Genomic DNA, 20,280 nt, shown 5'->3' with positions numbered 1-20,280 from the left:
GGAAGTTCCAAAAGACTGAAAGAAAGCTAATGTTGCCCAACTTTTTAAAAGGATAAACTGGATGACAAGTAATTATAGGCCTGTCAGCCTGACGTCAGTCCTGGGCAATATAATGGAGCGGCTGATACAGGACTATATTAATAAAGAATTAAAGGAGGGTAATGTAATTAATGCAAATCAATTTATGGAAAATAGATCCTGTCAAACTAACCTAATTTTTTTTTAGGAGATCACAAGTTTGGTTGATAAAGGTAATAGTGTTGATGTGATATAATTAGACTTCTGTGAGGCATTTGACTCAGCACTGCATGATATTTTGATTAAAAAACTAGAATGGTATAAAATTAATATGGTACGAATTAAATGGATTAAAATTGGCTAACTGATAGGACTCAAAATGTAATTGTAAACAGGGAAACATCAAATGGGTGTGTTTCCAGTGGGGTCCCGCAGGTATTGGTTCTTGCCCCATGCTATGTAACATTATCATCAATGACCTGGAAAAAACATAAAAACCATCACTTATAAAGTTTGCAGATGATACCTAAATTAGGGGAGGGATAAATAATGAAGACGACAAGTCACTGATTCAGAGCGATCTAGATCTTTTTGGTAATCCAGGCGCAAGTGAACAACATGTGCTTTAATATGGCTAAATTTAAATCTGGGAACAAAGAATGTAGGCCACACTTACAGGGCAGGGGACTCCATCCTGGGAAGCAGTGACTCTGAAAAAGATTTGGAGATCACGGTGGATAATCGGCTGAACGTGAGCTTCCAATAATATGCTGTGGTCAAAAAAGCTAACGAAATCCTGGGATGTGTAAACAAGGAAATCTCAAGGAGCAGTACGGCGGTTACTTTACCTCGGTATTTCGGACTGGTGTGACAACCGCTGGAGTGCTGTGTCCAATTCTCATGTCCACAATTCAAGAAGGATGTTGATAAATTGGAGAGAATTCAGAGAAGAACCATGAGAATGATTAAAGGATTAGAAAACATGCCTTGTAGTGACAGACTCAAAGAGCTCAATCTATTTAGCTTAACAAAGAGAAGATAAGGGGTGACTTGATTACAGTCTGTAAGTATCTACATGGTGAACAAATATTTAACAATGGGCTCTTCAATCTAGCAGAGAAAGGTCTAACACGATCTAGTGGCTGGAAGTTGAAGCTAGACAAATTCAAGACTGGAAATAAGGTGTAAATTTTTGACAGTGAGGGTAATTAGCCATTGTAAGTTTACCAAGGATCATGGTGGATTCTCCATCCAACAATAGATGTTTTTCTAAAAGATCTGCTCTAGGAATTATTTCGGGAAGTTCTATGATCACAATGGTCCCTTCTGGTCTTTGTATTTATGGATCTATGAAACCACGAAGGGCTGCACAAAGCAACAGCTGGCAGATTCACCTCTGGAGATTAGAGCCTTTAACTGGCCTGGTCCAAGCCCACATACATTAGTGGAAAGGCTCTCACTGACCTCAGTGGGCTTCAGAGCTTTTTGCCTGTATTGCAATCCCACCTGGTGGACCTTTTGCTGTCCCCAATTTTAAGTCTCAGATTTGTCACAGACAAATTCCTTCCTCTGTTTTGCAACAAACACTCTGTTCTCATGAAAATATCTGCTCTCTAAAGAGAGGCAGAAGCAAGCCCCAAAATTCCTATTAGCTTAAAAAAAAAAAAAAAAAAAGACGACACAACCCAGCTGCTCAAGTCATCCTGGTCTGACTATTTTGTGCCTGTGCTGCTCATTCTGATCACGAGGAGATTATTACAGAATGTTTCAGGTAACATGAAGGTCAAACTCAGCTCCCAAAGCATCAGAATCCTTATGAGCCTGGGTACCTCACTCCCCATCCCTAATTGTCATCACTATCCAGCCATTGGTGAATCTCAATAGAGTCTGGGTTCAAATCTGATAAGCACCCAGAAGTTTGGATACTCACCCAAACTACCTGAACCTCTACAAGCTAAAAGAAATGAAATAAATAATAAAATAATAAACGTTAACCAAATGTTTTAGACCTTCCTGGGGTTTGATTTGGATTCACTTCTAAACATAAACAAAGGTTTGATGAGTTTTATTTTTTCCTCTGAAAAAATTCATCTAAAGCTTGATCCCCACCAATAATCATGCGATTCCATTGATACAGACACTGTTTCATACACATCCCCAGAGCTGATTATTCTGCCCAAACTGTACTGAATCCTTTTATTTTTTAATGTATATAGTATTATTTTGTTAATTATCTGCTGTTCAGATAAGCCAGCTTGGTGGGTCAGTGTTTGTGATTTTCCAGTGGCCTTTGACTTCCTGACATTGGGAGCCGTCGCATTCTCCATGTAATGGTTCAAGGACTCAGGACTAATACTCTCCATTTGGCATTCATGCATCAAGTTCTCCTTAGTACCAATTACACTAAGAGACCCCAGGAGGTCCATTTTCAGACTTTATTATATTTTCATTGCTTGGAAAATGACCTGCTCTCTCCATACAAATATCATTCGACTCACCTCCGTGCGTACATTCTGGCTTTCAACAGATGGTTTATGGGAGCAAAATGTTTAGGTTGACCACACAGCTCACAAACCACAAACAAAAGAGAAACCATTATAAATGCCCTCTGGATCCCAATCTAAATTTTCCAAAGTCATTAAGGTTTTGCACACCAAAAAACCACCCTTTCAATTGGTCACAGCTGAGTGTAATCATCCGCTTTAAATCCTTGTGGGGAAGATTAGAGCTGGGACTGACAGTCAGCTATTGTACTGGTGCTGTAATGATTAAGGACCTGACCATGTGAGGCACTCAGCGTCCTCCGTTCCCACTGGAGTCAATGGGAGCTGAGGACATGCGGCACCATGAAGGGGACGTTCAGCACTTCACATGATTGGGCCTAAAGTTAGAATGACTAGTAAGAAAGCTTAGACACTGTGGCATAACCAGGCAGTTTCTCCCACATCTCTCTTTTATTAGTGTCAGATCTTAAGCTAACAGGCTACTGCCCCCATCTCCCTGCAAAACTCAAACTCAGTCATTTTTCTCTGGACTAAGAGATGTAGGATTCCTCCCAGCTGTACCACTCAAATACAACTGCTGTCTGCAAGGGAAACTTGAGCCTTTATCACCCAGTGACAGAAACTTGTTTGTGTTTCTTTTCTAACCATATTCCTGGAGGGTTGTCAGAGTACTTCGGAAATATTCAGAGCAACATTAAATACCTACTTGGGAACGAAAGGCACCTTTTTATGTGCACCTGGAATTTGCTGGGGATAGTAGGAACGGAACGATATAAAACACCAACACTGAAGGACAGTTATTAGTGAGGATTATGCTGCAAAAGCTTGGGTAATCCACACACCGCTTGTTCTTAAAGACAGCAAAACCAGTTAGAAAAAATAAGAACTTTCTCCTCTACATGCTGCCAGACCTCTGCCCGCTCTAGAAATGAATCTGAACAGAACTTTATGTTCCTAAAATGTTTGGTTACATTTTTCCATTCTGTTACATTTTCACACACTTCCGTGCTTTCTGTCTGGGACCAGACCCCTTAGTACTGCAATACCAGGCTGTTTGCACAATATTTCTGGCCTGCCTATAAACATGATAAGAGAACCAGCTCCCATGAGATTTCCAGGCTGGTTATGCAGGCTCTAGAAGTTTGCATGACTATTAAAATCCTGACTTTTCACATTATAGACATGTTTGACAACAGCTTTAAAAATCTGCTCAAGAGCCAAAATAATTAACAGAACCCTCGTGAGGACATGAAATTTGCAAAAAATGCAACTTGATATATGCTGATTGACTAACTTCTGTTTCCCTCTGTGAAATGCAGAGAATATGCACAACACGTCCATGATTCAGGTGGCATTAAACAGTGGAAGTCTGTATGACGATTTTGAACCTATTAAGAACTAAATATTATTAACACATATTATTTGCAAATCGGTTCTTCCTTCATTTATCTACCAAGGACTGAGTAAAGCATTGCAAGACATCCAAAAAACATCAACACTGCATTTTCTTTTATCTGATGTAATCAACTCTTTCGAGAGGAAAGACAAAATCTTGAATCTTGACTCTTGTCTGGTAAATAAGGGCTTGATTCAACCCAAGAGAAATCTGAAGTGAATGGAAAGATTCCTGCTGAATTCTAGGGGAGATAGGCTAGGCCCTAAAAAGTCAACTGCTTTCCACTACTGCAAGTGTTTTCAAAACGAAAATGGTCTAGTAATAATTTTAAGCCTCTGAATCCATGATGTTACTGATCTGGGACATTGTAAATAAATTAACACACAGAAGTTGTCCAAAGGCTTTTCAGTTAACCTTTAGAAACTCAAAAGCCTGTAAATAATTACATTATTTATAGACTAACGCCCCAATACTTGCATCCAAATTATTTAAAAAACGCTTCACATCTCCAGACACATCCCATCAGAAACCTGAAGCGGCATGCTGAATGGTGTTTTTGACATGAAATGTGTTATTCACGGGTTCTGATCTCAAACACACATCAGGAAAGGGACAGGAGAAAAATGTGGCTCTCAGACATGTTTGCTTTTCCCCTTAAAACTTATTTACCAAAATCTCCTTTTGAAATAAATACACTCACACGTGCCTTTGGCTTATTTTCCTCTTACTAGCTTCTTCAAAGAGTGCAGAGTTACCTGTTTGCCAACTACTAAATATTTAATATTTGACTGATGGACAAGCAGATAGCGCAGAATGAAGCAGAGCTTCGCACAAGTTGCCCTTGTTCCTTTACCTGTCAGAGCCAAAAAGAACAAGAAAGGAAAAGCCTCGCCAAGCACAATCACAGAGCAAACCCAGCAGGCGACCCACTATGGGTTTATGCACTCCTCTGCTCCTCTGCCTCCAGCAGGATTATAAAAAGCCACACTCTGTAGGTTGTTTGTCAATACAAGCATTGTAACTTCTTGGCTGCTGGAGGAAAAAAGGTTCTGCTTTATTTAGCAGTGGTATTATTAACAGTGGAAACTATCCAGTACTCTGATGAGAGCTCAACAACAACTGCTGCTACTTAGTTCCACAAACATATTTTAAACCAGCCTTGTGAACTGTAAAACCATGAAACATTAAGCACAATATCCTGTTACTGTCAAACCAGTGAACCTTTGTGGGGGTTCAGTGGATTTGGACAAGAACAGCTACCTGAGTTGAATTCAATGTCTTACTATTACACACACACACACGCACACACCCAATCCAGCCCAAGTTTCGTTCTGATGCTGGAACGATGATCCTGGCTGCTCCACCCAAGAAGAGCTCTACAAGGGATTTTCCTTTGCTTCCAAAGGCGGGGGAAGCAAAACCTTTTCAGGTTTGTCTGTAATGCTTTGAAAGTATTTTACAGTTTCGTGTTTTTTGTTGCTTTTTTCGCCAACAATCACCTCTGCTAACAACTCTACAGTAAATCCATCTCTCCAGCCCCTGCACTCCTCACCACTCAGCAGTCCATGCAGAAACACTCCAGAGCACTTCCAGCTGAACAATTTGAAGGGATTAGTGAGAGGAACAGCGTTATTAGTCAATCAAGCAACACTGAGGGCCAGTCAAACATTTGTATAAATGAGGACAGCAAAACAAAGGAAAGAAACAGTGACGTCCTAAAGGAGAGGAAAAAAACTCTCTTAGCTGGCTTTGAAAAAGAGGACACTAATAACAGGGCCTTCTTCTCTTAGTTGGCGACCCTCTTCTTTATGTGGCTAAAGAAGGTTTGGTTTGGTCTGGCTGACCACTCAAAACACAGCCAGCCTAATTAGAAGGATCAATCGCTAAAGCACAGCGAAGTTAGAATATAAAAGCCCTCAGAAACTCAGTGTGGTTGAAACTGTCCATTGTACAACGAAATATTTAGTAAACAAACCTGAAGCCAAGGCAATTAACTTGCTGTGAAATCCAGCCAAGTAGCTGATTTACAGCATAAAACAAAAATAATGGCCTTTGCTGCTTTCACCCCATATCACAAAAGTTCACAGAAAAACATGACGTTCTCAAAATGCACAGGGACTGGCGCTATGCTGTAGAAATGCATCAAGTGGTTCTCAGTGCCAGGACAATCTACTGAAAATGGAATGTCAGCGATGTGGGAGAGAGAACCAATTACATCCAGAAGCATCTTCAGTAGGTATTACCCAGGTGTACCTGATACATTCAGCCACGCAGCAGGGGCAGGCAAATGGGAAACGGCTAAACAGAGGTGTGAAATAGCTGTCCTTCCACTGGGTTCTCTCTGAATCAATGCTACATGCAAAACTGACTGGTGAAAAGGCTGCTGAGCAGTCCCACTGCCAGGCGTATAACAGCACTGCTGTTGCTGCCAGGAGAGGAGAGAGCGAGCGGCAGGAAATGCCCTGGAGCCTCTCAGGACTGAAAAGACACCCTGTTTCTCTCTCATTTGGAACCACCGCTATTTTCTACGGAGGAAATCCCACCAATAATACAATGATACTAAAATAATTTTGCCCATTGCTAACACCTTCCAGTCACGTGTCTCAAAGCTATTTACAAACAAACCAGAATTCCACCCATTTTATCAATGGGGAAACAGAGGAACCGCAAAGTTAAGAGACATGCCCAAGGCGACAGGAAGTCTGTAGCAGAACCAGGAACAGAACGCAAGTCTTCTGACCACTCCTCTCCCCTGTCCCATGCCTTACCCAAAAGATCATCCATGTTCCAGCCAACGGAATTTAATTCTAAGCCTACATGTATGAATGATCCAGCCCTGAGACCTCCACCCACTAGAATACTATAGCCAGATGGCTGCCCTTCTTCACCCACTGTAGAGTGTCACTATAGGAAGTAATTACTGTATTGCTGAAGCATCTTTAAACCAGGCACTCAGCAATTCTGAGGCTGTATTATCATCCATTCCTCCCATAGATACAAGTATACGTTAAAGGCTAGATGTCAAACATTAAGTGTAGGCAGCACTGCCATGTTGTGAGGGGAAATTGGAAGACAAGCTTTGACCAGATGCAGATGGTGTTGTGATTGGCACTGGACTGAGGTCCCTAGAATCAAAGTGATCTATCCACCAGAACCACCTGCCTTGCTTTATCTGCCAATAGCTAAATATTATACTTCAAAAAAACAAAGCCTTCCAGTCAATGGATTACGGTCATCCTTTTGGCCCAATATATCTCTATGCCGGAGTTGTAGGTTACTTTTGGCTCGATAAACAATGGCTTATATTCCACTAAGGAAGAGGAGCACTCTGGGTATGAACGGGCATGGCTTACACCAGTTCTTCAAGAGACATCAACTATGTGGGGAAAGCACTTTTATGCCGATATTAGCATGTCCACACGACAGCTTGTACTGGCATAGGTAGGTCATTTAAAAAAAAAATGAATCACACCCCTTACCACTATGTCTAGGCCGGTGTAAATTTTAAGTGTAGACTAGGCCTAGTTAATTCCACAGAGACTCCTTTTAAGGCAGTTGAAAAGAGACAGATTACCCAGAGAACCCACACCAGTTTAACTAAAGATATAATGTTGAACAGGTTCATTTAAACCAGTGCAATGTTATGAGCAGAAACTCATACACTGGTTTAACCCTGGCAGACATTGCTTTAGCTTGCCCCTGAAATTCAGCATACAATTTAGCATCAGTTTAGTTAAAGTAGTTTAACATCACACCTTCAGTTAATCCAGTGCAACTGTGTGTGTAGACCACTGGAAAGAATGTGGAGATGAGACAGGACAAGACTTCACAAGTGACAAGAAAAGGCATTTACAGCTGCCAATCCAATCTTCTTGACTTTAGGACACAGGGATTAGAAATGAGGCAGAATGGCAGGTTAATTTTGCAACTGGATCTTCCAGCATTTTTAATCAGCGCTGGTCTGCTTGTTCTCTCTGGCAGCCAATAGAACCAATTAAGGATTTTGGCTTTGGGAAAGCATTAGGAGTAATGGAAAGGCAGCACAAGTTGGAGACACCAATCTGAGAAGCATCTATTTGCTGAGAGCAATCACTAAAGCAATATTTGCCACTGATGTTTGTTTATTTTATTTTTTTGTTTTGTGCCTTTCAGGAATCAAGAGCTGTAGCTAGCACAACATGTTTTTCAAAGCTGGGCTGGCTGGAAACAGAATTTAAAAGGAAAGTTTGGGGACTGGGGAAAGTTGCATGAAAATGCTCTGGCAAAATAAATACAAAGTCTGCAATCTACTTTGTCTATATATCATTTTCCTCATCTGTAGCTAACACGAAATGCTTCACCTATATCAATATATGACAAGGCCTGATGATTGTTGGGTTACGTGAGCACAAACTATTCAGTCACTTAACAGACAAAAAATTAAACAATTGTCAGATAAGGAGAGAAAAAGCAACTCACCAAGATATGTTTAGCACCCATCAAGTGAATATTTTATCACCACTAAAATATTACAGGAACATGAAACCTATGCTCACTGTTTCCCCCCCAAACACCTTCCCCAGCAATCCTCCTAACTAGAGCTAGGTGAAATTTTGCTACATTAACTTTTCTCAGTAAAAAATGCAGATACAGGTTGACTAAAACATTTCACCAGTTTGTGTTGAATTCAGTGAATTATTTCAGTCAAAAAACTTTTAAAAAATTCCAAAAAAGAACAAGAACATAAGAATGACCGTACTGGGTCAGACCAAAGGTCCATCCAGCCCAGTATCCTGTCTGCCGACAGTGGGCAATGCCAGGTGTCCCAGAGGGAGTGAACCTAACAGGTAATGATCAAGTGATCTCTCTCCTGCCATACATCTCCACCCTCTGACAAACAGAGGCTAGGGACACCATTCCTTACCCATCCTAGCTAATAGCCATTAATGGACTTAACCCCCATGAATTTATCTAGTTCTCTTTTAAACCCTGTTATAGTCCTAGCCTTCACAACCTCCTCAGGCAAGGAGTTCCACAGGTTGACTGTGCACTGTGTGAAGAACTACACTTCCTTTTATTTGTTTTAAACCAGCTGCCCATTAATTTCATTTGGTGGTCCCTAGTTCTTATATTATGGAACAAGTAAATAACTTTTCCTTATTCACTTTCTCCACACCACTCATGATTTTATATACCTCTATCATATCCCCCCTTAGTCTCCTCTTTTCCAAGCTGAAAAGTCCTAGCCTCTTTAATCTCTCCACATATGGGACCTGTTCCAAACCCCTAATCATTTTAGTTTCCCTTCTCTGAACCTTTTCTAATGCCAGTATATCTTTTTTGAGATGAGGAGACCACATCTGTATGCAGTATTCAAGATGTGGGCATACCATGTATTTATATAAGGGCAATAAGATATTCTCCGTCTAAACATCTAAAAAGTCTAAGCATTTCTTTTGACATTTTCAAACCAAAACATTTCGACTTTGCGGTTTGAAACAACTTTTTGTTTTGAAATTATTTTTATAAAAAAAATGTAAAAGGCTCGAAATCAAAATGTACCCTTTCATTTTTGGTACAATGAAAATGTCATTCCACCCAAAGCAATTTCTGCCCCCCAATTTTCAATTAACCAAAAATTTAAAAAAAAAAATTGTTTTTGGTCAACCTGAAATGATTTTGCTTTCAATTTTTTGGAATTGTCAGCACACTAAAAACTCAGCGATTCACACAGTTCTACTCCTAAAATACTCAGTGCTCTGAGGAAGCAAAGTAGTATCTAGTTTCACCCTTTCTTTTGCTCTCCAGCCTCACCACCATTGTTTTTAGGATAGTAAATCAGTTAGTTCACCTGCTCCTAATAAAACCAGAAGATTCAAAACTCACCAGCCACTGCCTGCATTGGGAAATAAACAAAAGAAGCGGGCACCTGACTGGGGGTTAGTAAACTGTTTCCTTTATAAACACGTTGAGTACAGGTGCTCTCACAGTAAGATACTCTAAGATCCTCTCTGTGTGCTCTGCCCTCCATTCAGAGCCTGAATCCAATTCAGCTGACTCAGAATAGGACACCCGCAGTTTTTCTTTTACAGGGATTACCCTCACTACAGATGAGCTCCATTTATCACAACATGACAATCCCAGAGCAGGTGCCATTCTAACTGCACGTAGCAAATGGAGTTAAACTTCTCATGCAGGCAGCTCTGCAGAGAGCTATATGAACCAAAAGGCAGAAGGAGAGAGAGTAATAGATCCTACATCTAAAGATGAGTGATCCAAACCATACCATTTTCAGGAATGGTAGTGGGCCAAACTGTCTCTGAGACCCCGAAAAGATGGAAATGGGGAGCATCCTGCAGATCCCAGGAAGAAGGGGGAAAGACAAAGTATCTTTAAGATATTCTAGGGCATCTTGGAGCAAGGGAAGGGAGAGGAAAATTCTGATGTGAAGCAGGGGGAAATCCAGGAATGCTGGGGGAAGGTGCAAGAGAATATGATTCCAAGCAAGTGATGCTCAGACTCTGGGATCTGAATATTATCCAAATATTAGGACCGCCAAATCCAAAGAATGGCCTAAAATTACCACTCTCTAAAATTCAGGTAATTAGAACAAGCCAGGACCACAGCTTGGGATACAGGGTATGTCTACACTGGCAGAGTTACAGCTCCACTCAGAGAGCGCTGAAGGGAAACCGCTGTTGTGTGTTCACGCTGTCAGCTGCCTGCGCAATAGCGTGTTCACATTTGCGGCACTTGCAGCAGTATTCGGAGCAGTGCACTCCAGGCAGCTATCCCACAGAGCATCTCTTCCTCTTCTGCCGCTAATTGTTGTGGGAAGGCGGAGGTGGTCGCGGGGCATTCTGGGTCCTGTCCCAATGCCCCGTTGATGCATTGCTTCGCATCCCAGCAATCCCTGTGCTTCTGTCTGCATTTGGCGCCATCTTTCAACAGTTTGCGTACTGCGCGCTCTGCCTCTTCGGCCTGCGGGAATGGATCCCGCATTGTTGACCAATATGCTGCTCGCTTGGATTAACACGTCACGAGTGGCAGTGGAGTTATTCCTTAAACTACAAAGGCAAGAGGAGTGCGACGTTGATCTCACCATGCGTAGTAGCTAAGACACAAGATTGCTTGAGCCTTTCACAGAGGTGCTGACCACAGTGAGTGGCGCTTTAACTCTGACAGTGTAGACATACCCTTAAGTAAGGAGCAATCACAAAATCTTTTGGACCTCAAGCCTGGCATTACAAGAACTGATCTACACCTTGCCATTTCAGGAATGCAGCTTGCTGTCAACACATGATGAGCGGGTGTCTAAGGGTTTCAAACAGGCACTTTAGTTCCTATCCATTAGTTACCTTTTATGTGAGTGTATTTCCCCTTCACCTCAGGCAGCCTTGCAGCAAGATTATCTACTGTTAGATAGATAATTGAGCACCATTTGAGACAGAAGAGCCAGTTGGGATAAAGTAAAAACAAGGCCGAAACTTTACTTAAAATGTGAATCAAGCTTTAACGCTTTTTAATAGTTGATAAAATTGAGGTAACTTTAAAACAGACGATCAACCTGGCTTCATACAGTGCCTGCCTGTCTTGGGTTTATCTTACTTCACGCTCATAGTGCCTTTTCCCTTCACGCAATAAACCTACGTAACTTAAAACAAGAATGTCTGTGTGCCTTTTTTTGTGCTTCCTGATTTTGGCTCTGAAATGGAAATATGCTGTGAAAAGCAGTTTATCTTTTTGTTTGACCCCGTTGCTGAAAAGCTCACGAGAGTCGGTTCTCAGGAGATTTCCAGCCCAAAATAGTTTCTTTTGGGTCCTTATCCCACTTGAACCTCAGAATCCTTTGATGTTAACAGAACACTATGGGCCTGATTCGATGAGGTACTGAGGATCCTTAACTTCCCAACGAAATTGAGGGAGCTCAGTATCTGTCAGGAAACACTTGTCACCTTGCACTATTGAGACCTATGTTGTTACCATTTATTCGTGCAAACTCCTCCAGGGTCTTGGAATTTCACAAGTTCACCCTCTAGTCCTTTTCTTAGAATTCACTCAGGATCCAAATTCAGCACTGGTTACCTTACATCTTCCGCTACTTGAATATAAGAACAGGGAAACAATAGAAGTCATAAACAATGCAGCATTTCCTGTTTAGGTCTGAGCTTTCAAAAGTCCTGCCACTTCCTCCGAACCCTTGACGTGAGCAGACATTCATGTCAGGATGGATTCCCTGTAAGGAGCAGGATGACTGTGCCTTTGGAAAGTTTATGAACCGTAGGACTAACGAACAGTACACAGCTATCTTGGCAGAATGGGATGTTAGGAGGTTGCTCCTGCCATGCGCTTTGAGACACGCTTCACTTGGGAATTAAAATAATTTGAGGAAGCAAACAAAAAACAATCCACTCAATTCAATTGGGTTCTGCTGTTTTACAACGGAAATTAAAAATGAATGTTCTATAGACAGAGTAAGGGCCATGAAGAATGATTTACCCACCATACTCCACATTCTCCTCTCCACTTTTCTTTAATTAGCTTATTCCAAAGTAACAGGTTTTCTCTCTCTTTAATTTCAGTGAAGGATAGCTTTGGGGATGCAACACTTTGCCTTTTGCACATTCTGGGCCACTTCCTCAGCTGGTATAACTCAGCCTCCCTCTGTGGACATCAATGAAGCTATGCTGCAATAATACACCAGCCCGTGAGCTGACTACCTAGTATTTTGCATTTTGGAGAGTTATTTAAAATTTAACAACATAATTACAGACGAGTGAATTCTCTGAACCGCCATTCAAAGCACAATCTGAAGCAAACCATTTGTAAGGTTCAACAGAAAAGCTTGGGTAACATTTTTCCCTTTGATTTTTTTGTTTTTGTGGTTGCTTCTTTGCTTTCTGGTTCTGTCCAGAAATAAATCCTGAACTGCCACCAGAAAGACTGTTCTCCCAGGGTACTCAACCTGACAGAGAGCTGGACAGGAAATCTTGTCAAATTGGCCTGTTTCTGCAAGATTTCCCACCCAATTTTGCACTCCTTAGCAGCTCAGACACTTGGGAGAGGCATTTTTATTAAGAATGCTTTGTCCGAACTGGCCCTTTGGAGGTTGACCCAGCACTAGCGTTTAATGGGTGACCATAATTTCCACTCCCACTCACTAATGGCTGCTCGTTATTTGCGTGAGAAGTGCCCCTTTCCAGCAGATGCTTCTGCTTGCCTGCAAATCTGTTACGATCATGGGAAAACTAAAACTAAACTGGTTTAACTGGGATGATAAGTGATTTATGGTTCGATTGCTCTGTGCTGTTTTTCCTCCTTTGTAAAGGTCATTGTTTCTTCCCTGACCAGCCCCATAGAAGTGTCTGAATAAGGCACAGGGTGTTGAGTGTGCCTCTAACACAAGCTACTATTGTCCTTCCCTTTCTGTCTCATGCTGTTCGTGCAAAAGCTTTACAGAGAAGGAAAATAAAGGCTAATCTCCAGCACTACAAAGTTTGACCTTTTAAAGCCTAAAGCATTGACTTCAGGCCCTTTCTTCAAGGGGGGTACGTTAGTGGAATTTACAGATGTATTTTCTCTCTCTCCAAAATAAACCAATCATTTCCCCCTTTTTGTCAGACAATACTATTTTGGGGTACCAGAAAATATGCTGTTTATTTTTAAAGCTGCAATCAATTATAATTTAGGCATTTGTTAAACATTTACAAATGTGGCAATGCTTGATATTTCCCAGGTTCTATATGGGAAGGCTCCCTGCATTTATTTTTATTATTTTGTGTGAGGGAAGATATGAAAAAAAATTGCAAATGACTCTTTAAGGAATGTTTACTTCCAAAGGAAACTAATCTCTCTTTCACACACGCATACCAAAGCTGTCTGTCGTGAGTACATCACCTGTGAATTAGCTCTCTTCTGATACCTCCTCGTGTAGAGAGTGAGAGATAAACAGAAAGGTTAACAAGTGGATTGGAATGGTAGATGTTAAAGAATAACTGCATGCACAGATTATTCCCTGGGGCTATATCATTATAAAAAAAATTTACTGTTGGGTATTTTGGAAATATGCGTTAGCTTCAAAAACAAAAACAGCAACGTAGATTGTAAATGATTTGTACACCAAACCCTTTTTCTTCTTACACTAAAATTTGGATTTAATCTTGACCCTGCCCCAGAATGTTAAGTGATCAACAGGTTAAAACTGGAATACTGAGTTTCCTGCAGGCAAATACAGGAAGGGAGAAGCTGTGACAATCAAGTTCTGTACCAGCTTTGTCAGCAGAATTTGGAGTGGCTATAAAAAAATTTTCCACATCTGCCCCAATGCAACATGAAACAAAAAACATGGCTCAAGAAAATTCACACCGTTCTGTACTCTATCCACGCTATGAAACATATGACAGCCCCCTGCAGGATTATATTCAAAACAGCACGCAAGAGCAGATGTTAAATTACCAGCATCATGTTGCTAACAGCCCATGAAATGAAGTGTCTCTCTATGATAGGAGGACTTTAAGAAAAAGAAAAAAGAAAAAAAAAACTATAACAGGATAGGCCACCCTGTGTGCTTTCATCTGTCACTACTGCCTGATGATTTCTTTGAAAATGTGTTAGATAGAAGGACGATGAATCTGGAGGTGATGTCATGCGCCACGCTATAACATTTGCCTTGCTGTGGCTTTGCAGTGAAAGTGCAGTGGTGACATGTAAGAACTGGTGTGGGAAACAAATCCTCTCCCCTGTACAGAAAAACAAGGCGCAAAGTATGGGACACTCTAAAGTAGTGATTTCATGCCTCAGTGTGGGTCAAGAGTAAGGTCTGCCACCCTTACTCCCACTGAGTACTACTACTCTTCAGGGCAGTAGTCCAATTTAAGCTCATAGGTGGCAAAATGTGCCCTTGTGTGATCAGTGCAGCATGGTGCTAGTGGTTAATGCCCTGCTCTGCCATGCAGGAGACCAGATGTGTGTGTGATCTCCGTCACTGTGCATGCCTCTTGTAGAGAAGACACACACAACTGAAATCTAGTACCTCACAAAATCCATGTGCTCTGGAGTGTTACTTCACACACGAAACTCAGCCTCGCCTTTGTTTTGAATGGTTCCTAGCCATACCATTAGGTGAGGTTAGAAAGCATGGCTAGGCTGTTGGACTCTGGATCTTAGCTCCCTTTTGCCTTGCTAGTCAATAAGCCAAACTTGGCTTCAACAATAGTTAAAGCTTTTGCACTGAACTATGTGCAGAATCATACTGTATGTCTAAATATACTTCGTGACATTTCCAGCTGGCATGCAGCTCATTATTAAAATGAACTTTCAGCTATGATTGACAAAACAGATGAAAAGATGTCATGTTCTGACTAGAAATTCTGGCCTCTTTGGGAAAAACTTGATACCTTTGCCCTTTCAATTTACGCTACCCAGTGCTTATCTTCATGTGAGAGATGTAATCTCAAAGTTTCATTCAGGGCATGCAATGTATGGTGCAGAGAGGCTTGGCATAGGCTCTCCGTCAGCCCTAGGTCATGTGAATGCAGTCAGGGCTAAAAGGGTCTGGGTAACCAAAACCGCAAACTCTTCAACAGCGTCAAGAAGATCAATAAGGGGGAAAAAAGAGACTTAAAACCAAGGACTGGATGTCTAAGATGAATTGGTAATGGGAGACAGAACCTTTATTCTGTAGTGAATGAGAGTCATTGCCATTTTAAAGGACTACGTGAAATTAGCTAGTGGACGCAGTCTACCGCCTAACAGAGAAGTGTCTGCATCACGAGTAGCAGTGTAATCGGTACTCTCCTGGCACAGCCTCAACAGTATCCTTACAGATTTCATGAGGCACAGACTCAATTTTTATCATACAGTAAATACAGTCAGAACAGTGGCGGAACAGCATGAGGGAGGTTTGCACCACTGCTGGCTGTGCTAAACCTAGGCTACAGAGCAATGAAGAACCCGGAAGTGAAATTCTGCCTCCACTGAAGTCAATGGGAGTTTTGCTCTTGACTTCAGTGGGGCCAGAATTTCACCCCGGCTCAGCAGGCTGTTCATATGGCACCTTTCACTCCGTTGTTTTTAAAAGGCTTGATTCACACCGGTTTCCTAGTTGGTTAAACTTCTGTTAGTACATTTCCACAGACAGTATCCCCACTTTGTATTGTACCAATGCCTTTGATTCTTCTGTACTCGACTGTTAAAAATCAGCTCATCAGAGAAGCCACAAACAAGTTGGAGCGGTTCTGTTCTCTTCCACCAGGGCCTAGGGAGCGAGCATCTTGTTGCTTTATTTTCTCTGCCGAGGGGGTAAGGCTGTGCAGTCAGCTTCCAGCATCCCCGTGCACACAATGAAACACAGGAGGACGTATTTGTGTTGGGCACAGTATTCCAGCAGCACCGCCCTACCCTTGCTACTGACTCTGCAGGCAGTCCGTCAGCAACAGAGCACTGGGCTCCAGGTTCAAGAGGCCACTTGTTCCCAAATGAAGTCTCCATTTCAGAAAATAATTCAGGCTGGGATGCCCTTCAGCAAAATAGCAGCAGCAAAGGGTTGCTGCCGGCACACCTGGGCCTTTGAAGAAATTCCTATTTCAATTCCCAAGGAACTTGGCTCTCCCCCTATGTGGGTATTTTACACCAGGCAAATGGGGTGGCCATCAGATAAAGGATCACATGCCAACTCAACATGCACTGGCTGTTCCACCGTCCAGTCAAGCCCAAAGGAAGGCTCAGATTCTCTGGTGGAAAACACTCCCACTCCTCCTGACTGTCCAGGATGGATACAGAGCCAGCTGAAAACACAATCTAACGTTGACAACAAACTCTTAAAGCAGCAAAGAGTTTCTTGATTAACCTGAAATTGCATTTCTGAATGAGAGCAAACCAGGGTTTTTTTTTTTTAACAGGATTATCTGAATGAGACTTAAAGCCTTTTACGCACTTCTTAATTGATACCTGTAACAATAATTAAAGTTCCTTACAATAGATGTGGCATGAAAAAATCGGCTCTAACATGCTGACCCAGCAGCTGAAACCTCGCTGGCCACCATACCAGGTAATTAGGTGCTTTCTGGCGCACCAGAATGGTGGGAACTCGTCACCTTGCCCTCTTCAAAGTGCAGCATTAAGCTGTTCATTTATTCTGCAGCAACAGAACTAGTACAACAATTTAGGAACGTAGCAAACTGCCCTGTTTCCCCAGTCCTCTTCTATGCATTCCGGCCACAAAGGCTGAAGCGTAACTGTGTCCTCCCAACCCCAGATCTTCCCCCATGTCCAGCCCTTCTTAAATGGCTGATCAGCCCTTCTCACTGGGCTAAGACCAACCCTTTACCATGGCTAATCAACAATCTGGGGTAGAGAGACCAAACTCTTCCCCCCGCCCAATGGTTCTAAAACAGGAAGGAAATAATACTTACTTGAATTTTCCACCTTCCTTAAATTCATCAAAGAAAGAAAAATATAGCAGAACTCCTTCACTTTGAGTACGTCCACGCTGGAATCCCAGGGCGTGACTGCAGCTCGTGTACAGCTTTAATACAACTAGGGAATGAACAGCAGCAAAGTCATTGTAGCACAGACTTCAGTGCAGGCTGTACAAGCCCACCTAGAACTCTGGGTAATTACTCAAGCAGCTAACCCAGGGGTGGGCAAACTTTTTGGCCTGAGGGCCACATCAAGGTTCCGAAACTGTACAGAGGGCCGGGTAGGGAAGGCGGTGCCTCCCCAAACAGCCTGGCCCCCTTCCCCCTATCCAACCCCCCCTGATTCCTATCCCGACTGCCCCACCCCCTATCCCCGCCCCCTGACAGGCCCCCCAGGGACTCCCACACCCTATCCAACCCCCCCTGCTCCTCGTCCCGACCACTCCCCCCCCCAAGCCTCTGCCCCATTCAACCACCCCCTGCTCCCTGTCCCCTGACTGCCTCCTGGGACCCTCTGCCCCTTATCCAACCCCCCCGCTCCCCACCCCCTTACCATACCGCTCAGAGCACCAGGACTGGCAGCCGCGTCGCCAGGCCAGAGCCAGCACTGCCCGGCAGGAGCTCGCAGCCCCGCTGCCCAGAGCGCTGGCGGCACGGCGATCTGAGGCTGCGGGGAAGGGGGGATAGCAGGGGAGGGGCCGGGGGCTAGCCTCCCCGGCTGGGAGCTCCAGGGCTGGGCAGGACGATCCCACGAGCCGGATGTGGCTGGCAGGCCGTAGTTTGCCCACCTCTGAGCTAACCTGCACTGACGCCTGTGCTACCATGACTCCACTGCTGGATTAAAGTTAGCTTGTGTATTTCTATACACGCCGCAATCTGAGATTGCGGGTTACATATGCCCTGAGTCCCAACTGTCTACTACAGTACTCTCGGACAGTGATCTATGCCAAATACTTCAGAGGAAGGTGCACAAAACCCATTAGTGGGCAATTATCAAATAACCTGCCCATAGAGGAAACTTCTTCCTTTCAAATAATGATTGGCTATACACTGACACACAAAAGTTTCTATTCCTAGCTGATGTAATTGAGGATTATCTAATTATTCATATAAATGTCCAATCCCATTTTGACTACTACTAAGGTCTTGGCCACAGTGATATCTAATGGTCATGAATTGCACAATTAATTATGCATTGTGAAAAAAATATACTTATTATTGGTTTTTAATTTGTTGTAAAAGATTTGCAATGCACTGTGATTAATCGTTATATCATGGCACATTTTCCAAACTGCCAACCAAATAAATGTGTTGATTGATTGGATGTTACGGATGGACATTCCCAAGACCCCTTAGGAATAATACAATGTACATTGTTCTTACACGTTTGTTTTGTATAAATTAGGTCTAGAGTAGCGCTCAGAGTTTTTGGCCTGCTCTCCAGCCGCAGCTTGCTACCGAATAGCATATCAGCCAACAAGAAGAGTTTGAATTGGATAACATAAGAAGTTCAATAACCTTCACAAGAGAGAATGTGTGTATTGTGTTAGGAGCTAATTACACAAAGTTTAACAGTTCAAAACGAGTAAGACCTGACAGAGGACATAACAGCTCTAGCTAGTCCTTTCTGATGTAGACTCTGTCAATGTTTAAACAACATCTACATGTGAAAACATGTGCTGACACCCTTGCTAGAAATAGCTTAACCATTGCTGTCCCCTTCCAATGGCGACGGGCTACTGCTGGGCTCCCTCTGGCTTTTGTCCAATGGCTAAAGGTTCAGTTCACAGGAAACGACCCCAGGGTTGCTTTGTTCAACGCAACTTTAATCAGCTTCCTTCTCTGATTCCAACAAACCACTTCTGCTGGTGGTGGCCAGGAATAAAGGCCATTGTACTGTATATTATGGAGAGATAGGGCTGTATTCACAGCAAGTCATGACAAGCACTTCCTTCCCAAACATCCCAGTCTCAAAACATAACAAACAGGAGCCAGAATATGTGTAGAGCAAATTAATGGAGCTGTGCAGATAAAACTGCAGCTTGCAAAGATAAAGGATGCTGGGGTCAGGAAGCAAACATCAGGGAAAACATCCTTCATCGCCTGCTCCCTCGGCTTTAAATTCAGAATATGTAGGAGGAAGGTTTAAGGTAAGGGTCTGGAAAGGCTACTCACCATACTGACAGCGGGGTCCCTGGAAACCAGAAGGGCAGCGACAGAGCTGAGAAGATCCTTCCATGCAGTTTCCTCCATTGAAACAAACTCCATAATTGCAGACAGCTGAAGGGGAGGGAAGAAGGAACAACATGAGATCATAATTGTACACACATTAAATTAACTTCAACGTCCATTCATCATGAAGGCTCCCAGAGCCCATTATAAACGTAAATAGATATACAACCAATACACAACCAACCCCAAAATGCATCCCCCTGTGGATTAAATCAGAGCAGCAGTTTAATAGCACACAAAAAGAGTCCCCAGAAATCCAGGACAGGAGAGAAAGAATATCTGACCTCGTGACCATGTTTGCATTCGAAGCATTTACCCAAACTGAAACATGGAGGGAGGGGGGAGGGGTACTGAGGTTTTAAACTCCAGTCTTACAAAGCACCAAGGGGTCTTTAATGACTGTTTTATGCCTCATCTGAAAGGTGATTTATCCAGCACCAGTGATTTCCTTATATCCAATCTGGGGCATTAATTCCTAACTGAATCAGAAGAAACAATGCCACTTACTGAATCATCAACATCACTTTCTACAGTGCCTCCAGATGGGTGTTCCTTGGAGGTACCCCATCTCAGTGCTGACCCAGAATAACCCTACTTAGCTTGTAGAATACAAGGGGATCCAGAGGAAAGAATATGTGCTGTAATTTACAACAACTGGGTTAAGTTAAAAGTGGGATCATTAGGATGAAGAAGGTGGCACTGCCCTGATTCTTCCTCTGCTAGGCAAGCTCCA

General features: G+C 42.7%; 1 protein-coding gene across 2 annotated transcripts in view; it reads right to left on the bottom strand.

Annotated features, from left to right (window-relative positions):
• MEGF6 (multiple EGF like domains 6) overlaps positions 1-20,280 on the bottom strand; it is a 238,803-nt gene that overhangs the window by 170,660 nt on the left and 47,863 nt on the right. For both annotated transcript variants that reach the window (XM_026659934.2, XM_026659935.2), the window contains exon 4: positions 19,491-19,595. In XM_026659934.2, the coding sequence (XP_026515719.1) occupies positions 19,491-19,595 (105 nt within the window). The remainder of the gene's footprint in view (positions 1-19,490; positions 19,596-20,280) is intronic.

Source organism: Terrapene carolina, unplaced genomic scaffold (genome assembly GCF_002925995.2).
Source record: "Terrapene carolina triunguis isolate 2854851 unplaced genomic scaffold, T_m_triunguis-2.0 Scaffold714, whole genome shotgun sequence".
Taxonomy (NCBI): domain Eukaryota; kingdom Metazoa; phylum Chordata; order Testudines; family Emydidae; genus Terrapene; species Terrapene triunguis.
The sequence above is the reverse complement of the archived record's forward strand: the minus strand, read 5'-3'. Positions and strand labels throughout refer to the sequence as shown.